Source organism: Phyllostomus discolor, chromosome 6 (assembly GCF_004126475.2).
Source record: "Phyllostomus discolor isolate MPI-MPIP mPhyDis1 chromosome 6, mPhyDis1.pri.v3, whole genome shotgun sequence".
Taxonomy (NCBI): Eukaryota; Metazoa; Chordata; class Mammalia; order Chiroptera; family Phyllostomidae; genus Phyllostomus; species Phyllostomus discolor.
This window is the reverse complement of record NC_040908.2, coordinates 21,517,110-21,536,076: the sequence shown is the minus strand read 5'-3', so window position 1 is coordinate 21,536,076 and position 18,967 is coordinate 21,517,110. Positions and strand designations below refer to the sequence as shown.

Genomic DNA, 18,967 nt, shown 5'->3' with positions numbered 1-18,967 from the left:
GTTCTTTTTTTAAGTTTTTATTATTTATTTCTAGAGAGTGGGAAAGGGAGGGAGAAAGTGGGAGAGAAACATCGGTCAGTGGTTTTTTGCACACATCCCGACCAGGGACCAAACCCACAACCCAGGCATGTGTCCTGACCGGGGATTGAATCGGCAACCTTTCACTTTGCAGTCTGATACCCAACCAGCTGAGCCACACTGGTCAGGGCTGTTTCCTAAAGTATAAATTGATAACTTCTGAGACTCTGTTGCTACCCTCACAGTTGTTAATTTATTCACTCAGCAAATGTTTGGTGAGAGCCTGCTATGTGTCAGGCACCATGCAGAGTACAGGGGATAGATTTCTGAGTGAGATAAGATGAAGCCTCTGTCATAATGAAGTTTATAGTTTCAAGGGAACATTATCAACAGTGACTATTTACAAATGAGTGTTAGAAAAGGCTACAGGAGAGCATTTAACAGGGAACCTGTCATAATTCAGACATTCAGAAAAGAGTCCCCTGAAAAAATGATATTTAAGGTGTGATCTTCAGGATAAATAGGAGTTAGTTTGGGAAAGAGCAGCGTATTGGAGAAGACAGCATTTATTTTTAGGCAGAGGGAAAATATATGAAAGGCCCTGAGAAGGAAGGAGGGATGCAGTTAAGAAACTGTTTAGTCATCTGGTGGAGTAGTACAAATAGAAGCCCAAATACATTGGGTTACAGATGGAATATAAACAGAAACTTCTTTCCAGAAGTTTGACTGTAAAGGAGAGGACAGAGGACAGGGAGTGATAGACAAGAGAGACTCTTTTTCTCCTACAGTAGCAAGAAGAGAGCATATTTAAATGCTACTGAGATGAAGCCAGTAGGGTTGGGGAGGTAAAGATCTAGGACAGAGGGAATAATCTTCCAAGGTTTCTCATGGGGCAGCATTTCCAGGGCATACATAAAGGGATATCTCTTCCAGGACAACCCAGAGAAAGGAGAGGATGAGTGTGGGTAGAGGTGCATTTGTAGATTTGGTGGCTGGAAGTACAGCGAGTTATCTAATGATTTTTACTTTTTAGTTGAGTCAAAGGGAAGACGAAGTTCCATGAATGAGGGAGCAAAGAGGAGGGTGAGAAGTTTGAGGAGAATAGGATGTGGGAGTCGGAGGAAATGGAGAAATACAAGATCCTGTTTTAGGACTGAGGGTTCCCTAGAGGTCAGTGTCCCTCTTTGGGTCCATCATGCGATGCAGGATGGTACCAGTTCACCACGTTGTGAGATTCTTTTACAGCACCTGTAAACAAGGTGGGTGCAGGCATTGAGCAGCCACACTTGGCTACATTCACAGTTGGGCTTTGGCCAAGCAGATTCAGTTCAATGACAGCAGGATGAGGGAGGTGAGGAAGTTAACAAGACGGCACTGAAATGGATTATGAAGCCTCATTTGGGTAAGGGAGAAAGGTAAAGACAGGAGGAGGCTGATACATAGGGAAAAGGAAAGGCACTGTAGCTGAAACCCTGGGAAGATATTGCTGAGGAAATGGAAGAGGTCATCCAGGATGTGGTGAAGGAGCTGAAAGGCCATGGCATTAGGCCTCGTGTCGTATATTTAGCTTCACTCAGCAAAATTTGCACCTGTTTCACCACAGACCACAGGGAACTGAATTAGTCCCAGGTCATCAAGGAGTTTGAGTGTGCCACAGGGCAGAAACCAGATGCACATCAAATGTTTACAAAGAACACCCACAAAGAAAATAGTCAACTAAGAATATGCACTAGATTTATATCTGCAGTGTGACATATGACATCCTGACAAAAACCATGGCCTAATGCCCAGTCTCTGAGGCCACAGATGACCCCTCTTGAGCAAGGTGAACCTGTTACCCGATACGAGCTTAGATAGGCAACTGACATGTGGTGAAGATGCAGACACATGCTCCACAAGTTGTCTGCTTCTTCTCCTTTTTTTTCCTCCTTAAAGATACTATTGAGGTTGACCTTATGAGATAGAACACATTTAAGAGGACCTGGGAAAGTAATGACATGACTGTTTATCTCAGTGGCAGTTACCAGTAAACCATAGGGAATGCAATGAGTTTCCTTTGTGTTAACACAAGATTATGTCTCCAAATTGATATCCTTAGTAGAACCTCAAGGATTAAATGAGAAAGTTTAGTAGGACCATGTATAAAATAAGATATGAAAGAAAAAGATCCTCCTGGAATCTTACTAAATATATTGTCTGGTACTCAGTGCCCAGGTCTTGAGACAGTTCTTTTCACTACCAAAATATTCTCTCTATATTTTACTGGTATTATTTTTCTAAAAGGCCATTATTTTTCTAAAAGGCTTATATTTTTTAAACAATTGAGGCTGTTAAATGAAGAGCCCCTTCCCAAGTTAGGTGTTTATATATCTTCCTGATGCAAGTACAATTACAGCTTTAAAAAAAATGTCTAAAACTGTTACGATTCCCAGGTTCACTTATGTAGCTCCCATCTGTTGCTTCGGCGAGCGGCGGTGGCGTGTCTCCGGCAGCTTGCGCAGAGGGAAGCCGCGGAAGTATGCGAGTACGCCATGAGCCTAGCAAAAAATGCTGGGGACAAAGAGAGCAGCGGCGCTAGTAAGTTATTTTATAAACCAATATTCTCTTCATTTAAATACTTTAATGTTTCAAATGACTATTACTTATTCAGTAACATTATTTTGTGTGTTAAAATATGGTCAATTTTCTTATTCTTTGAAATAAAATCATTATCACCTTAAAAATTATAGTTTTTTTATAATTTTACACTTTTACCTTTAAAAAAGTTGTATAGCTCAAAAGATACCATTTAGTATCTGAGTGCTCTGCTATCCCTTGAGAATGATTTAGCTGTGTAATGGATGACTAACTGCAGGGGTGTTGCTTGGTATCACTAATAGACTCCTGAAAAGAGAAATGATTGATTTTGAAAGCTTCCAGTCTTTGACAGTAGTTAACTTTTTGTGATATAACTTTTCTTCTAAGAGATAAGGCCAAAGTAACCAATAATCTACGAAATATTTGTAGATATTTTGGTAGTAACAGGTAGATCTTTGCTTGCTTCAGGTCCTCATGTCTTTCTGCTTTCTGAGGGCTTTTAGTATAGCTTGAATTCATAGCTGCTCTTTTACTTTCTAGGGATATGTCGTTTGGGAACAAAATTTTCAGAGCTTAATTGACAGATATTTCCCCTATTGTGAGAGAAAAGCTGACAGCAATCAGAGGGGAGTGGGGAGCAGGGGCCTGAATGAAAGAAGGTGAAGGGATTAGTCAAAGAACATAAATGCATGAATTACAGACATTGGCAACAGGGTGAGGACTGCCAGAGGGAAGGGGGAGGGGTGAGTGATGGGTGGAGGCAGGCAAAGGGAGGGAAATGAGGACCTCTGTAATAATGTCAGCAATAATTTTTTTAAAGACTTTCTAATGCATAGAAGTTGCGTGGGGACTAAGAAGGAAGATACCAAAATATTCTCAATTTTAGCATAGTATAATGAGAATTCTATTAACAGACATACTGTACTTATTCTTATGGCTGCTAGTTTTATTACTTCTTCTGTTTATGAGAATGAAAAGATTTTCAGATAAAGCAAGAACTTTACTACTGATTCATTAACTGTATTATTTTTTGATTGTATGTTTCTTAGAAAGGATTTTTGAAAATTTTAAATGAACTTTTAGGATACAATCCATTTATAATTTGTATTCTTGCTTTATAGATTTGAAAAAGATATCTGAAGTATGAGACTAAATAAGTTTGTTTGTTCTTCCAACAAATATAGCAAATTTTTTTCAGTCCATTAAATTAAATCTATTTTAAAAATGTCTCTTTACCTCTCTTGTCAGAATCAAATATATTTATTGAGCATCATTCCCTGGAGATTTATTTAAAATATCTAAGAATATCAGTGTTACATATCGGGATTTTACTTTTAATTGTCAGATTAAACTCTCATCTGAAGATATGTAGAATGGAGACCACAGATAAATATAGCTAGCTGGTTTTATTGCTATTATGAATTTACGTGTAAACCTTAATTCTTAGTGTAATTGTTACTTACAATATACAGCAAAATCTTTTGCAAAGTTCATCTGTAATAATTGCTTTTCAGATGTCAGTCCTTTTGCACCTGGAGTTAGTTCTCAAAGTGATATCCATTGCCGGCACCAAGGTGTTAATATAACAGAAACAGGTCTTGAGGGACTTCTTTTTGGAATGCTAGACCGGGAGACTGACAGAAAATTATGTTCTGATATTCATGATACTTTGGGACATATGCTTTCATCACTGGCTGTAGAAAAACTTTCCCACTGGCTAATGCTTTGTAAAGATGTCCTGGCAGCATCTAGTGGTACGTACTTAATATAGAAAATATATCCTCAAAATAATGAAAATTCTTTTACCTCTGATATATACTTATATATACACATATAAATATATATAGATATAAATTTGAACTTACATTTAAAAATACTTAGTTTTTAATCTAAATATCTGTAAAAATGTTGATGAGTGTATTACAGACTAGTGACCTTTCTTTATTTTTTGGAAAATGACTAAGTTCAAATGAAAATTTCCTGTATAAAAATCACAGGTTACTGAGCTCTGGCCAGCGTGGCTCAGTTGGTTGGAGCATCAACCCATAAATCAAAAGGTGCGGGTCTGAACCCTGGTCAGGGGACATAAGGAGGCAACCGATCAATGTTTCTCTCGCATTTTGATATTTCTCTCTCCCCTCTCTTTCCCTTCCCTTTCCCTCTCCCCCTCTCTCTAAAAGCAATGAAAAAAAATGGCCTTGGGTGAGGATAAAAGAAACAATCCCATGTTACTCTGTATATAGCACAGTATGTTAAATTAATGACATATGTAAAATATCTTTTTGCCCTTTCCTTGGCTTGTTATTAATTGTCTAAAAAAAGAAAGCTTGCCAGTTCTATTGTTTAATGTTTCTTTTTTTTATTAGAAATTGAACATTGTTATTTCTAAAGCATTATTTTGTTATGTGTGAGGTGGTTTAATATGCTTTTATTTTTGTTACAGATATGAGCACAGCAACTCCGTTAGGTGGTGGAAAGGATGAAGAATCTGAAAAGAAAGATGAGATGGACGATGATACCATGTTTACCACACTAGGCGAAGAAGATAAGTCAAAGCCTTTTGTGGCACCTCGGTGGGCCACTCGGGTGTTTGCCGCCGATTGCCTGTGTCGGATCATCCATTTGTGTGAGAATGCAGACCAGGCTCACTTTGATCTTGCCATGGCGCGTTCTGCTAAACTTCGAAACCCTACAAGTAAGTTTAAAGTCTGTACTTCTTTTCCCCAAAGTATTATTTTATAGGTTTACAATATTTTACTGCTGTGTAACATGCTTTCTTTTCTTTCTTTTCTTTTTTTCCCTGAGGAGTCTACTAATTTTTTTCTTTTTTAAGATTTATTTATTTTAATTTTAGAGAGAGGGGAAGGGATGGAGAAAGAGAGGGAGTTAAACATCAATATGTAGTTACCTCCCACACACCCCCTACTGGGAATCTGGCCTGCAACCCAGGCATGTGCCCTGACTGGGAATCGAACCTGTGACTCTTTGTTTTACAGGCCCACACTCAATCCACTGAGCTATACCAGCCAGGCCCTTTTCTTTCTTTTTAAAAAACTTTTTTTGTTGTTGATTTTAGAGAGAGAAGGGCAGGAGGGAAGAGAAACAACTTATTTATGCATTCACTGGTTACTTCTTGTATGTGTGCTGACCAGGGATCAAACCTGCAACTTTGGCATATTGGGATGACACTCTAACCTACTAAGCTATCTGGCCAGGGCCTAACATGCTTTGGACCAGGGGTGTCCAATTTTTTGGTATCTCTGGGCCACGCTTGAAGAAGAATTGTCTTAGGCCACACATTAAATACACAAACACTAACAAAAACTGATGAGCAACAAAAAGGTCTATGCATAATTTTTGTGATACCCACCACCACAGATAAGCAAAAAAGTCCTCATGTAATAACCCTAATAATTATGCAGTGGCCCTTTCGGTAATCTTAAAATCATTGAGCAGGTCCCAGGTTTGTGATCACTAATATAGAAAGTGTACATAGCTAACTAATAAAACTAAGTAATGTTTTAAGTAAATTTAGGATTTTGTGTTGGGTCACCTTCATAGCCACCCTGGGCCGCATGCAGCCTGTGGATTGCAGTTTGGACACTCCTGAGGACTGCTACCTTTCCTCCTCCCCTCTCTCCTTCCTTCCCTTTCCTTCTTCTTTCCTTTTCCTTCCTTCCTTCTTCCTTCCCTCCCTCCCTCCCTCCCTTCCTTCCTTCCTTCCTGTCTATCACTATATCTATCTCATTTTTCCTAATGATAACAATGGCAGTAACTTATGTTTCCTTAGTTTTAACAACTCAGTGTTAAAACTGTCAGGTTGGCATTCTATTTTATAGAAATGAGAAAACTTTAAGGCATGTGACATTAAGTTTTGTGGTCCCCAGCATGGAGCATATCAGAATCTATGAGTGCCTTGGTAGAATTCAAACTCACAGATTTTAGAAATGCTATTAGGTATTTTTAAGAAGGTAGAAATTATTTATTACTGAAACTCCTCACTATTTTTAATGTTTTGTAAGCTTTTTGTACCACATAGCCCCTTGGTCAGATATTAATGAGGAATTTGCAAAGAGATTATGAGGTCCAGTATCTGCATTTTCCCAAGGCAGAGACCCAGACAGTCAGAGAGCTGTGCAGGCTCTGTGTCTTGTATTTTGTTGTCTCTTCATTTCCCTGTCATTTTTTAAACATCTGGAAACAAATTGTATGTATTAACAATATTGAAGTCTGTACATTAAAAATGCCTGTAAGTTTACTTTATTGTGTTTAAGAAGTAGCAGAGCCTACAAATGAATTAAAAAATAAACAAAAACTAAAACATGGAACACCATGCATAAAACGTGAATCTGAACGTAGGGTAGCAGCCAAGCACTGTCTTTATTCCTTGTCGGAGCACCACATATCCACCCGAAGATACACTCTGACCACTTTCATAACACAACAGCAGAGTTTAGTAGTTGCTGTAGAAATTATATGGCTGGCCATGTCAAAATATTTACTGTCATATTGTGCTGTGTATAATGCGTACCTTTTGCCCCAAGTTTTGAGGGACAAATAAGGATGTGCATTATACGTGGGTAGTGCCTGAAATACCTTGTGTCTGTTCTTGTGTTTTGTCATTATTTGTTACATAAAATTTGTTGTGCCATAATATGTTCAAAAATAAATGCTAGAATTCCTTTATAATATAGGAAGCAAGTATCTAGATATAAATAATTGAATTTAAAAATTAAAGTGAAAGATTTTTTTCCTGAAAGTTTGGGCCAAAAAACATGGGTGCACATTATACATGGGAGCGCATTATACGGTAAATACATATATCTGGTGGCAAATATGGTATCTGGTTCTTTACAGAAAACATTTGCCAATCCCTGTTCTTAAAGAATTAGACTCCTTTGGGGAAAGTTATGGTAATTAGTTTACCAGTGTTCTTGAGAGCTTATGATGTGCAAGCTTTCTTGTAAGTCTATCTTTGCTATTTTTAAGCACACTGAAATATGTGATTCAAAACTGCTTTATAAAAAATTTATTTCATTTCATATTTTTATGTTATTACACCTTTTTTCAGAAAAGTTACCTTTTGCCTCCCATTTTTATTTTTAGATGACCTCTTGGTACTTCATCTTTCCGACCTGATTCGCATGGCATTCATGGCTGCAACTGATCACAGCAACCAGCTGCGCATGGCTGGGCTCCAAGCACTTGAAGACATTATCAAGAAGTTTGCATCTGTGCCTGAGCCAGAATTTCCAGGTCATGTGATTCTGGAGCAGTATCAAGCTAATGTGAGATACTCTGTTTATTTAAAAACTTAATATTGATCTATCGGGTGACCATTAAAGGAGTGAGGATCCACTGGAGAAATGTATTTGCAACTACAACCTTTTGATTCATGGGGTAGGCGTATCTCTACAGCCTTCGTCTGTTACATAGTTTGAATCAGCCCACAGTTGCGGAAACAATAGTATAACACTTGTCACTATTTTTAAGTAGTGATAGTACGTTAGTGATAAACCTAGAATAGAAATTCCAGTCTGGCTTTCCTGTCTTGTGTTTTACATATTTAGCCAAGCCACTTAAAGATAAAGAGAACATTCAAAGAGTGCTGTGGATTTGTTCCCATTGTTTTTATATATCTAGACTTTCTTTGTAAGCCTTTTTAAAAACAAAAAGCAATTGTGCCCTGTATGCTGAAAGAAATTAACTGTTAAAAACAGCAGATAAAATATTACTGAAAGAATTAGTACTGTCAAAAAATTTTTTTATTTCATTCTAAACAGAGTTATTTCTCCTGAAGTTTATTCCTTTATTTGTGTCCTTCAAATGAGGCGTATTTGATGTGATCCTAGTAATGGTGGGTTATGTAAAGGGAAAAGCTTATGTTAGCAAGGAAAGAATAAACTTTTTTTTACTGTGATTATACAAAAATCTTGGTGCTGGACATACCACAACTTATCTAAAAGCTGTGCTCAAACTTAAAATAAAGTGTGAATAATGTATAATCCCTTGTTTTTCCATCATAAGTACAAGTGAGGAAGTTAGTTGCTAGCCCAACTGGCTACTGAAAACCTGTATATAATTGTTTACTCCCAAATACCCAACCTATTAGGTTGAAGGTCGTTTCTTTTTGTTAAACATTTTATTTAAAAATAAAATCAAACAGAAAAGTTGCAAGAATAGTACAAAAAACTGGCTTATACCCTTTATATCTGCCAATTGTTAATTTTGCCTCATTTGCTTTATCATTGATCGTGTCTGTCTTTCCTCTCTTTACCCACACATACACTTTTATTTCTAAACCTTTTAAAAGTAAATTATTTAAATCATGTGTCATTACCCTTGAACACTTCAGTCTGTATTTCCAAAGGACAAAAACACTGTAGAACATAATCAAGAAGAGTTATCAATTTCTGAAAATTCAACGTTGTTACACTATTTTTATATGATCTATCATATTCTAGTTTTACCAGTTGACCCAATAATCTCTTTTGTAGCATTCTTCTCCTTCAGTACAGGACCCAGCTACCACGTCTGCGGTTAGTTGATTGTTGCAATACTAATACTGCGGTTAGTAGCCATGTGTCTTTAGTCACAGAGAGGGGTTCTGGGTTCATTTCTTCAGTGCTGTTGATATGCTTTCGCAGGTGTATCTCTAGTGAAAGGGAAGACATCTCAGTTGGGAGTTGACTACATCTAATCCCTTATTTAGCTCTGACATTAAATCTGATGTATCTAAGAATCTGTAACTGATGTTGGCTTATTAAAAGTAAAGCTCAGATTCCTCCACTTATTGCTATAACAACAGTACCTAAAATAAGATTTCTTGAACAATCATCTTTTCAAGCATCTCTTTGTGAGGTGAAATGATCTCTTCAGTTTTTTTAGTGACTGTGAATTTTTAGGACTAAGTTATTTAACAGAATTGATCCAGTTACATAAGATTCCCTCATGAAGTAAATATTGTTAGAAATATACTTAGGAAAACAGGGGAAAAAAGGATAGCAGTCTTTTTTATCTTTGGGAACACCTAACTTTGAAAATCCTGTCTACAATTTAACAAAAACAAAGGAAAAAAAACAAAATTCATTGCCTATTTGGTATAGTATCCATATGGATTTGATAATGGTATCCTCCTAGAAAACAAAAGAAAAATGACATGGCTGAGTTCAGTGTAACTGGAAAGAAAGATGACAGTGACATAATAAAAAAGAAAGGAACAAAGGAGTGTTTCGTGTGTTTTCATCTTCAAAGACAAAAGAGGCTTTATGTCGAGAACTTATTTTTAAAAATAAAATGCTTGCACTTACTTTTCCAGGTGGGAGCTGCTCTAAGACCAGCCTTTTCACAAGACACCCCATCAGACATCATAGCTAAAGCCTGCCAGGTAAGAAGAAAGATACGGTTTTCTCTTGTTACTGTCTGTAAATTCACAGGTATCTTAGAATTTCACTTCCAAGAAAGAACATAGAAAAATTAAATAACATTTATTTTTATCTTGGTAATATAACAGTGACAGTTTTCTTTTTATTCTGTATCTAATAATGAAATAGAAACTGTTAATCACATTCCCTTTTTGTCATAACATTTATTTTTATCTTGGTAATATAACAGTGACAGTTTTCTTTTTTATTCTGTATCAAATGATGAAATAGAAACTGTTCATCGCATTCCCCTTTTTTTGTCATCACTGAGGACATGACTTTGGGCTACAGAAGCTCTTATATAACCCAGAAGCGAACAGAAACATGACAGTCGTAAGAGGAACTAAAATAAAAGGTCTCAAACTCTGGAATAATTAAAGAATGTATCATAATGATAATTAGGAGACAACAGATTTTTTTGATGACAGGCTGTGAAAACTCTGTGAGTTTTTGGATATTAAATTGTCCAAAAGAATTTCACAATATGGATATTTCATTGCAAAATTAATCCCAGGGATTAGTCTTACATTATTGTATCTGAAGAGAGTCACAAAAGCACATGTTCCTACACCTTTAATAAGTTTCTCTTTTTTATGCCTCATCGTGAAAAAGGATTCATGCATTAATGTCTAACCTTTCAGAAATCAGATTCCTCATTTGCTCACCTAAGGATAGAATAGAAGTAATTCTCTCCTTGCATGTTTTCTGGAGTACAGAGCTGTGGTCTATCATTATTTCTTTGAATCCACAATTAAGCTACATGTGGGCTCTCTGGAGAAAATGTTCTGTGTTGCAACGATGATTTGAAATTTCTGACTTGGTTCTCTCTGGGGTTGAATGGATTTGCCTCTTCCTTCCACTGTTAAGAGTTATTTCTCTGAAGCCAGCTGTCTTAATGGTGGCCTTAAGAGAAATGAACTCCTCCCACCAATCACAGACCAGAGGCAGAGGAGGGAGCCTTGGTTAAGAAAGAGGTCTGGGTGGGTCGTGGTACATACTTGGGAGTGAGAGTAGATCATTTGCTTTGGAATGCCAGCAAACCTGAGAAGTCACAGTCACATAGCATAAGTGTATCCTGGTAATGTTTCAGAGCATAGTATTTAAGCAGAGGAAACCTCTCACAAAGCTTCTCATCACTAGAAAAGCAAAAGCTATTACAATTTTATCTTGTGAATGAGTAGTATGACAATTTCCTGTTACTGAAGATGCCTTAAACATCTTGGTTCTTACGTGGCCCTAGCTGCTTTTTTTGATAAGCAGTTTCTTCTTTTATAGGGGCAGGCATAAATTTTTGACCTCCTATCCTGTTTCTGGAAGAAAACCTGATTTTGCAAAAGGCGAAGCAGTGTTTCCTTATGGGAAAGTAAGGACTTGGCTTTAGGCAGATCATGAAACATGGCATCCCAGGGTAATTTTTAGATATTGTAGGAAGACCCTCAACTGTAACACATTTGGGGATGGTAATCACTGGGTTAATCAAAACATTATTTAAAGCAGGGTGGGAATCATAAACATATTACACATTTTAAACACAGATTTCAGCTTAAAACTTATAAATATACATTCATTCACCATTCTTTTGATATAAGACCAAGATCTTTTCTCTGAATATGATCTTGCTAATTCAGTGTTGGCTTTTTCTTTCTACATTAATCAAACTCTATTGCAGTAGCTGCAGTTTCTAACTTGATGTTCTTTAAAGTGGAAAAAGAACTTGGGTCTTTGCAAAGTAAACTTAGTGCCTACCTCAATCTTTATAATTTTCCTCAACTTACAGTTGTATTTCTACCAAATTTCACAGAAGTATTCTCAAATCTCTCCAATATGTCTCATCTCCTTAGGAGTATTAACTCCTTATTTTTATACTTATATTTAGTCTTTTTCACTTTAAACGTCATTTTCAACATTGTTTTGATTGGCATTTAATTTTGCCCTCAGTATGTTTATAATTGATCATCAATTTTAAAATATCCTTATTAATTTTTATTCAATTTAGTTTTTAATTCACTGAGGATAAGAATGTAAGAGAATAAAATCGTTACATATATATTTATTCTCAACTTTTAAAATGCTTTAAATATAGGAACACAATCCATTAACCATGATTCCACATCCAGGTGCTCTGAAAGCCATAAGCTTTTTCATAATTTGTTTGGTAGCATAACCTGAGCTGACCCCACTCATTTGGCCCTGACATGAAGCTTAGGGAGACTAGAATACTGACTAATCTCTTTTAGTTTTAGTGTGATTCATACTGCCTTTCACTTGAGAAATATCTGTGTTTCAAATATGTGGTACAGCCACACATCTTGGTTGGTGTCTTTCTTCATGAGGTCTTTGTACCTTGTTACCTTTGCCAAAACATTGTGATTTGTGGAACACGCCTTGGCCCGAGGATTTCAGATAAGACAGCAACGACTTGTAATTGTTGAGTAAAGCTGGCACTATCAGACCACGCCTTCCTTCTGGACATTCTTCCCTTGGATCCAGTTATCGCCACACTTCCCTGGTTTTCCTTTTGTGTTTCTAGCCTTTCAATTTCTTTCATTGTTTGTTCTTATTCAGTTTGTCCTGTCGGTGTAACTATTTTCCCCATGTTCTGTCCTTAAATCTTTTTTAAAAAATACATCAATTCCTGAACAGATTCACCTAGTAACATTGCTTTAGTTATCACCTCTGTGTGGAGCATTCCAGGGTCTACAAAGTTACCTTTGACTTTGCTCCTAAAATCCAGACCCAAGTGTCCAGCTGCCTGCTGAACATCTTTTCCCGAGTCTCTGGTACTTTAAACTCAACATGTCAGAATGTTCACAACCAGCCCTGGCTGGTATGTAATGTGGGCTGAATGTCATCCTGCAGTGAAAGGTCCCTGGTTTGATTCCCAGTCAGGGCACATGCCTGGGCTGTGGGGCGTATGAGAGGCAGACAACTGATCAATGTTTCTGTCACACATCGATGTTTCTCTCCCTCTTTTCCTCCCTCCCTCTCTCTCTAAAAATAAATAAATAAAATCTTTTAAAAAATGTTCACAACCAAAATCATGCTCTCTAACTTCTTGTCTCCACTAAACGTCTATTTTCTTATGTTATCTCTCTTAGGCAGTGCTGTTGCCTTCCTTCCATTCACCCAAGTTAGCAGCTTCGGTAACCAGCATTTGGCAGCCTTTGCTTCCTCACACTTTTTTGCATGTCCTTGTGCCCCACCAACTAAAAATATTTAATTGATTTTCAGACTGTGATTTCTACTTCCAGCTCTCTCCCCGATGCCCCTCCTTTTCCATTCCTTTCCCAGTTTGATCCCTGTCATCTCTGTTCCATAATTTTGTAATAGTTACCTAACTGAAACACATTGCTTGCTGTCTGTACATATTTCTTCCTATGCGTAAGTACTGGAGCAGCCTTTATCCTGGAGCACAATTCTAATAATATCTTCCTGCTCGGAAGCCTTGGAAACTCATGATTGCTTACCGAGCAAGTCTGAGTTCAGTCCTAATGGAATTTAAATTGTACTGCAATCTAGTCGCAGTTAACTTTCCTACTCTCATCTCTTCCTCCATGTAACTCCCCTATATGTGTCCTTTCTGAAATCTAAACATTCCCATTTTTCCTGCCAGAATGAATCCTTCCCTCCTGTTTTTTAAGTATACTATTATAGTCTTAAAAGTTCTCACAGTTCATTCAGTCTGTTCTTTTTTGAGGACAGGGAACAGAATTTTTCCTTTTACTTAAAAAAATAATCTCTTCTATAGCACCCAGAGCAACCCTTAGGCTGTAGTAAGCAGAAATGTTGTCAAATTGAAGAATTATTCATGACTGGCCTGATGTAGGTAGAAAATTTTTTCTGATAAAACTTTCTTCCAGTTAGACAATGGAAACATGATAAGTAAATATTATTTTGTTTTCTACATTAAGTATAATAAATTCCATGCTTGTCGTTTTGTTAGTAAAACTAATATTAAAGCATAGCTTTGGGGGTTTTTTTGTTTTGTTTTGTTTGCTTTGATTTGTGTTTCTTCCCTCAAGGAAAATAATTTTATTTACTCTATTTTCCTATACGTTAAATGTTAATTTTTTAATACAAAACCTTAAAACATTTTCTTTGGCTAGGTATGTAGTACATGGATCGGAAGTGGAGTTGTCAGCGATCTCAACGATCTTCGCCGAGTACACAATCTGCTTGTTTCTTCTCTGGACAAAGTTCAGGCTGGGAAAGGATCGTCCAGCCAGCTGTACCGAGAGAGTGCCGCAACCATGGAAAAGCTGGCTGTTCTCAAAGCGTGGGCAGAGGTAACCATGGTCTGTTGTTTTTGAACTGTTTCTCTATGCATGAGAAAATGTTTCTCTACTTCTGCAGGTCTGAAAATTTTTATTTGATTTTCATGTTTTTTAAACTGACCTTTAGCCCTGACTGGTGTGACTCTGTTGGTTGGGTGTCATACCACAAAGCAAAAAGTTACCAGTTCGGTTTCCAGTCAGGGCACATGCCTGGGTGGCAGGTTCGGTCCCCAGCTAGGGCATGTATGAGAAGCAGCCAACCCATGTTTCTCTCTCATATCAATGCTTCTCTTCCTCTTTTCCCAAGTCTCTGAAATAAATGAATAAAATCGTTAAAAAAAAAGTCAGCTTTAGATCCAAATATATTTGTTCTTTCTCACTGAAATATATAAACTTTTATATCTCAAAAAAAACCTCTTATTAAGTCTTTGAAAATTATATTTTTCTATGAGTTTTTTTTGAAAACTTCTATATTGAGGAAGGGCTCCCCTTACTTACTATGGGGAAATTAGGCAGGGAAAACATACAGATATAAGTAATAGAAAATAATCTAGGCCGAGTCTTTTGTTTGATTAAACTTGCCATCACTCATTGATACCAAGGCTGTAGGGAGCTAGGGACTTTTGTGTTTTGTTTTTTAATAGCTGGTTATCTCTGGGAACATGTGACTTTGTCAGAAATGGTGTTAAGTGAATAGGAACAAATTTTTTGGTTTATTTTCCTTATTAGGTATTATACAAGAAAAATACAAAAATTAGAAGCATAAGTAAAATGAAGAAAATAAAAACCACAATATGTCCAAAGAAACCTGAAACACCATTTTGAAAGAATATAAGCACCCCTATGTTATTGCAATGTTATTTACAGCAGTCAAGATTTGGAATCAGCTCAGGCGTCTATCAGTAGATGAGTGGATAAAACAACTATGGGACATTTATACAATGGAATACTACCAGGCCGTAAAAAGGAATAAAATTTTATCCTTTGCAGCATTGTGGATAGACCTTGAGGATATTACACTAAGTAAAAGGAGCCAGTCAGAGAAAACCAAATACCGTATGATTTCACTCATGTGGAATTTAATGAACAAACTGAACTAACAAGCAAAATAGAGACAGACTCATAAATAAAGAGCAGACTGACAGCTCTCAGGGGTTGTTTGGGGGATAGAGGGATTGAGCAAAAAAGAAAAAGCACTCTGGACATGGACAGCAGTGTGGAGATTGCCGGGGTGTGGGTAGAGATGGAAGAGGGTAGAAGGGGGATAAATGGTAATGGAAATACACACACACACACACACACACATACACACACACAGATAAAATCCACACACAGTTCTATACCTGAGATTCATTCACTCTTTACACAAAACATCTAGTAGTTTTTAGGTGGGTGCCAGACACTGTGTCTAGGCACTGAGTGTTGTAAAGTGGGGAAGATAGATCATTCAAAACAAGTTTAAAAGAACATTCCTTTCAGCACGTTCTTCACTCCCCTGTCATTATATCAGTGTGTGAGTTCATTGAAGACGAAGGCTAAAACCACGTACTGTTTGTCCTCATTGCCTCAGGCCCTCGCACAACAGCAACTGTGAGGCAAGAATAAGTCTCCAGTAAGGATCTGAGGATTGAATGGTCAAATATACTGTGGTGCTGTGAGAGGTTTTTACAGCGTCCGCATGATAATAAACATGGGTGCAGGGGAAGCAAGCTTAAGGCTACTAGAAAATATGAATGTCATATATTTATAATTTGAAATCCAAAGTTCTTACTCCTAAAATTAATTACTTTCTGTTCCTAAATGTTCATGGTTAGAATTTCTAAACTGATTGGAACTAATACAGGCCATTGCAGTGTTAAAGAATGCTTTTTCTCAAAAATGAAGATTCATTGTTTCCTGTAACCATTGTCTAGAACTTAGAATGATTGCTCCATAGCTGTCTACTATTGTCGGGATAGAGATAAGACCATGCCTCCACGAAGCTTGCAGTGTAGGTGCACGCCCATGGACTTAATCACTGGGTACAGCGAGAACACTGTGTAGGGGAAACCAGTTCTCTCAAGAATTTTAGCTAGTGCAATTTTCTTTCTTCTCCCCCTCAATTTTTTTGCTTTTTTAATTGATTCAGCTTTGTGTGTACTAGTTACCAAAGCTAAAAGGTATAAAAACAAAGAAAACAAATGAAAAGTAACTTCAACAAAGAGGAATCTTTAAAATTATGTTTCAGGAAGTTGCAAGTTTTAAAAAGTTTTAAAAGTTTTATTATATCTTTTTGGTTTTAAAAAGTGGAGATAAAGGATATAGATAATGTATATTACTAGTAAATTATATTCTTGGCTCAGCCATCTGTTGTAAAACCTAGGTCGCTAAGTATCACATAAGGACTATATAAGAAGGGGAGTTAGAAGGGTATTTATGGAAATCCGTCTCTGACTTCTCCGCCCTTTTCTTTGAATGCTGGATTGTATCTAGTAAGTCTATGAAAGTGGAAATAGTAAACAGGAAATTATACCCTGTGGGAAAAAAGAAAAGAAAAACACATGTGAAAGGGGATTTTGTAAAGTAGAACAGGAGAAGCCAGAAAAAAATCAGAGGATCCTACTCAAGGGATATGTTGTGAGTGGAACACTAGTGAGAAGTCAGATCAATGCAAAGTGTTGCTTCCAAGGCAGGTAGCATTATTCCTCTGAGGTTATCGGGAAATCATGAGGTTGTGTATTCTTTAGTATATTCAGTTGCTTTTTGATGACTTCACTGCATGATCATAACAACTTATATTATGCCATTTTAAAAAACTGTGCCATTTTTCTCCTCCTGAATATCTTACTAGGTATATGTGGTTGCTATGAATATTAAAAAGGAAGCAGAGTCTAAACCAAAAGGAGCAATTAAAAATACTGATGATGATGATGATGATTATGGCACCATAGATGAACTACCGCCAGATAGTTTAATAACACTTGTACAGCCTGAACTGCCAACACTCAGCCGCCTGTGGTTAGCAGCACTAAAAGACTATGCACTTTTGACTTTACCAGCTGAATTTGCGAGTCAGCTTCCCCCAGATGGTAAGTACTGCATTCAGAGTTTTGCTTTTATGGAGTTTCAGGTATAATTAAACAAAATGGAATTGCTGGAGGCTAAAAGCAACAGTAATAATAACATCTTAAATTTCTGTTGACTTCAACTTGGCATTCTCTCATTTAGAGCATGTTTCTCCAATGTTAAATTTGTGAGTTCAAACATAGTATCAAATTTACTTGTTAGCCAAAGCAAAAGTGTTCTCACTGTTATGGTACTAGCTATGAGCCAGGGTATTCTAAGTAACTATGCATAACAAGTCATTATGCATAAGCATGATGAAGTATATTGCTGTGCTGGCTGCCAATGTATGTGTGCAAGGACAGGTGAGGAAGTCCTCAGTTTGGTAGTGGAAACAGGAGGTAGGGAAAAATGGCAGAAGAAAAGTCAAAAAGAAGCAGCAGAGCCCCCAGGCTGTGACAGAAAGAGAAGGTGATAAGGGTGTTTTGAGTCTCTAGCAAAAATGAAGATGAAGCCTGTGGCCAGAGGGTGGGGAGAGGTAGAGGATGCTCAGTGGCTTGGGCGGTTGCAAAGGAAAGGCTGGATGCCCCAGCATCAGCAAGGAAGAGACAGGTTCAGCAGCTGTAGGAAAGATGTTAGTTTTGGTGGCTTTGTAAGGAGGATAATCTCTTTGGTCAGGCTTCTCTTTCATATGTGCCATGGTCTGAATGTTTTTATCCCCTTGGGAGTCCTTGTTAAAACCTAATCCCTGTCATAATGGTAGTAGGAGATAGAGCCTTTGGGAGGTACTTTGGGCAGGAGAGTGGAGCCCTCATCAACAGGAGTAGTGCCCTTAAAAGAGGCCCCACCCAAAAAAGACCCCCCCTACCTAGCTCCGTAACCCCTTCCAGCATGTGAGAACACAGTGGAAAGGTAAATCCCTAAGAAGGCTCTCAGTGGACCACGCTGGCACCTTGGTCTCAGACTTCCAGCTTCCAGAACTATGAGAAATAAACTTCTGTTGTGTATATGCCATCCAATTTGTGGTATGTTGTCACAGCAGCCCAAATGGACTAAGACAGTATGTAATGAGTTTTTTTAAGTTAGTCGTATGTGAGTGAGTGAACACTTAGAATAAAAGTAATATTTTTGATTGATATGATTGTTTTATAGGTGGAGCATTTTACACTCCTGAGACTATTGATACAGCCAGACTTCACTACCGGAATTCCTGGGCCCCAATTCTCCATGCAGTGGCACTGTGGTTAAACAGCACAGGATTTACATGTTCAGAGTCAGCAGAAGCAGCAGCCGTATCTGGTTTACAAAAACGTTCTGCAACTGTCAATTTAAACCAAGCATCAGGAGCAATGCCTAGTGCTAAGTCTTTACCAGAAATTAACAAAGACAGAATGCACCTGATTTTAGGTAGGTGAGCCATATTAATGTATTTTCGACATGTATAACTTCTGAAAAATCGTATCGCTAGGGGAAACTTCCTTCTACCCTCTTAGGTTCTGTGACTGAACCAGGAATTAAACCCACATAATACAGATTAACAGGAGAAAAGCATACAAAGTAATTTAATATTTCTACATGTACACAGGAGTCTTTAGAAGGAAAATGAAGACCTGCAGTAGCCATTATACCCCA

General features: G+C 37.4%; 1 protein-coding gene across 4 annotated transcripts in view; it reads left to right on the top strand.

Annotated features, from left to right (window-relative positions):
* The window catches only part of HEATR5B (HEAT repeat containing 5B), an 80,419-nt gene that overhangs the window by 48,645 nt on the left and 12,807 nt on the right, over positions 1 to 18,967 (top strand). For all 4 annotated transcript variants that reach the window (XM_036027856.1, XM_036027858.1, XM_036027857.1 and 1 more), the window contains exons 22-29: positions 2,451 to 2,595; positions 4,110 to 4,349; positions 5,039 to 5,290; positions 7,702 to 7,883; positions 9,914 to 9,982; positions 14,126 to 14,305; positions 17,124 to 17,361; positions 18,488 to 18,742. In XM_036027856.1, the coding sequence (XP_035883749.1) occupies positions 2,451 to 2,595; positions 4,110 to 4,349; positions 5,039 to 5,290; positions 7,702 to 7,883; positions 9,914 to 9,982; positions 14,126 to 14,305; positions 17,124 to 17,361; positions 18,488 to 18,742 (1,561 nt within the window). The remainder of the gene's footprint in view (positions 1 to 2,450; positions 2,596 to 4,109; positions 4,350 to 5,038; positions 5,291 to 7,701; positions 7,884 to 9,913; positions 9,983 to 14,125; positions 14,306 to 17,123; positions 17,362 to 18,487; positions 18,743 to 18,967) is intronic.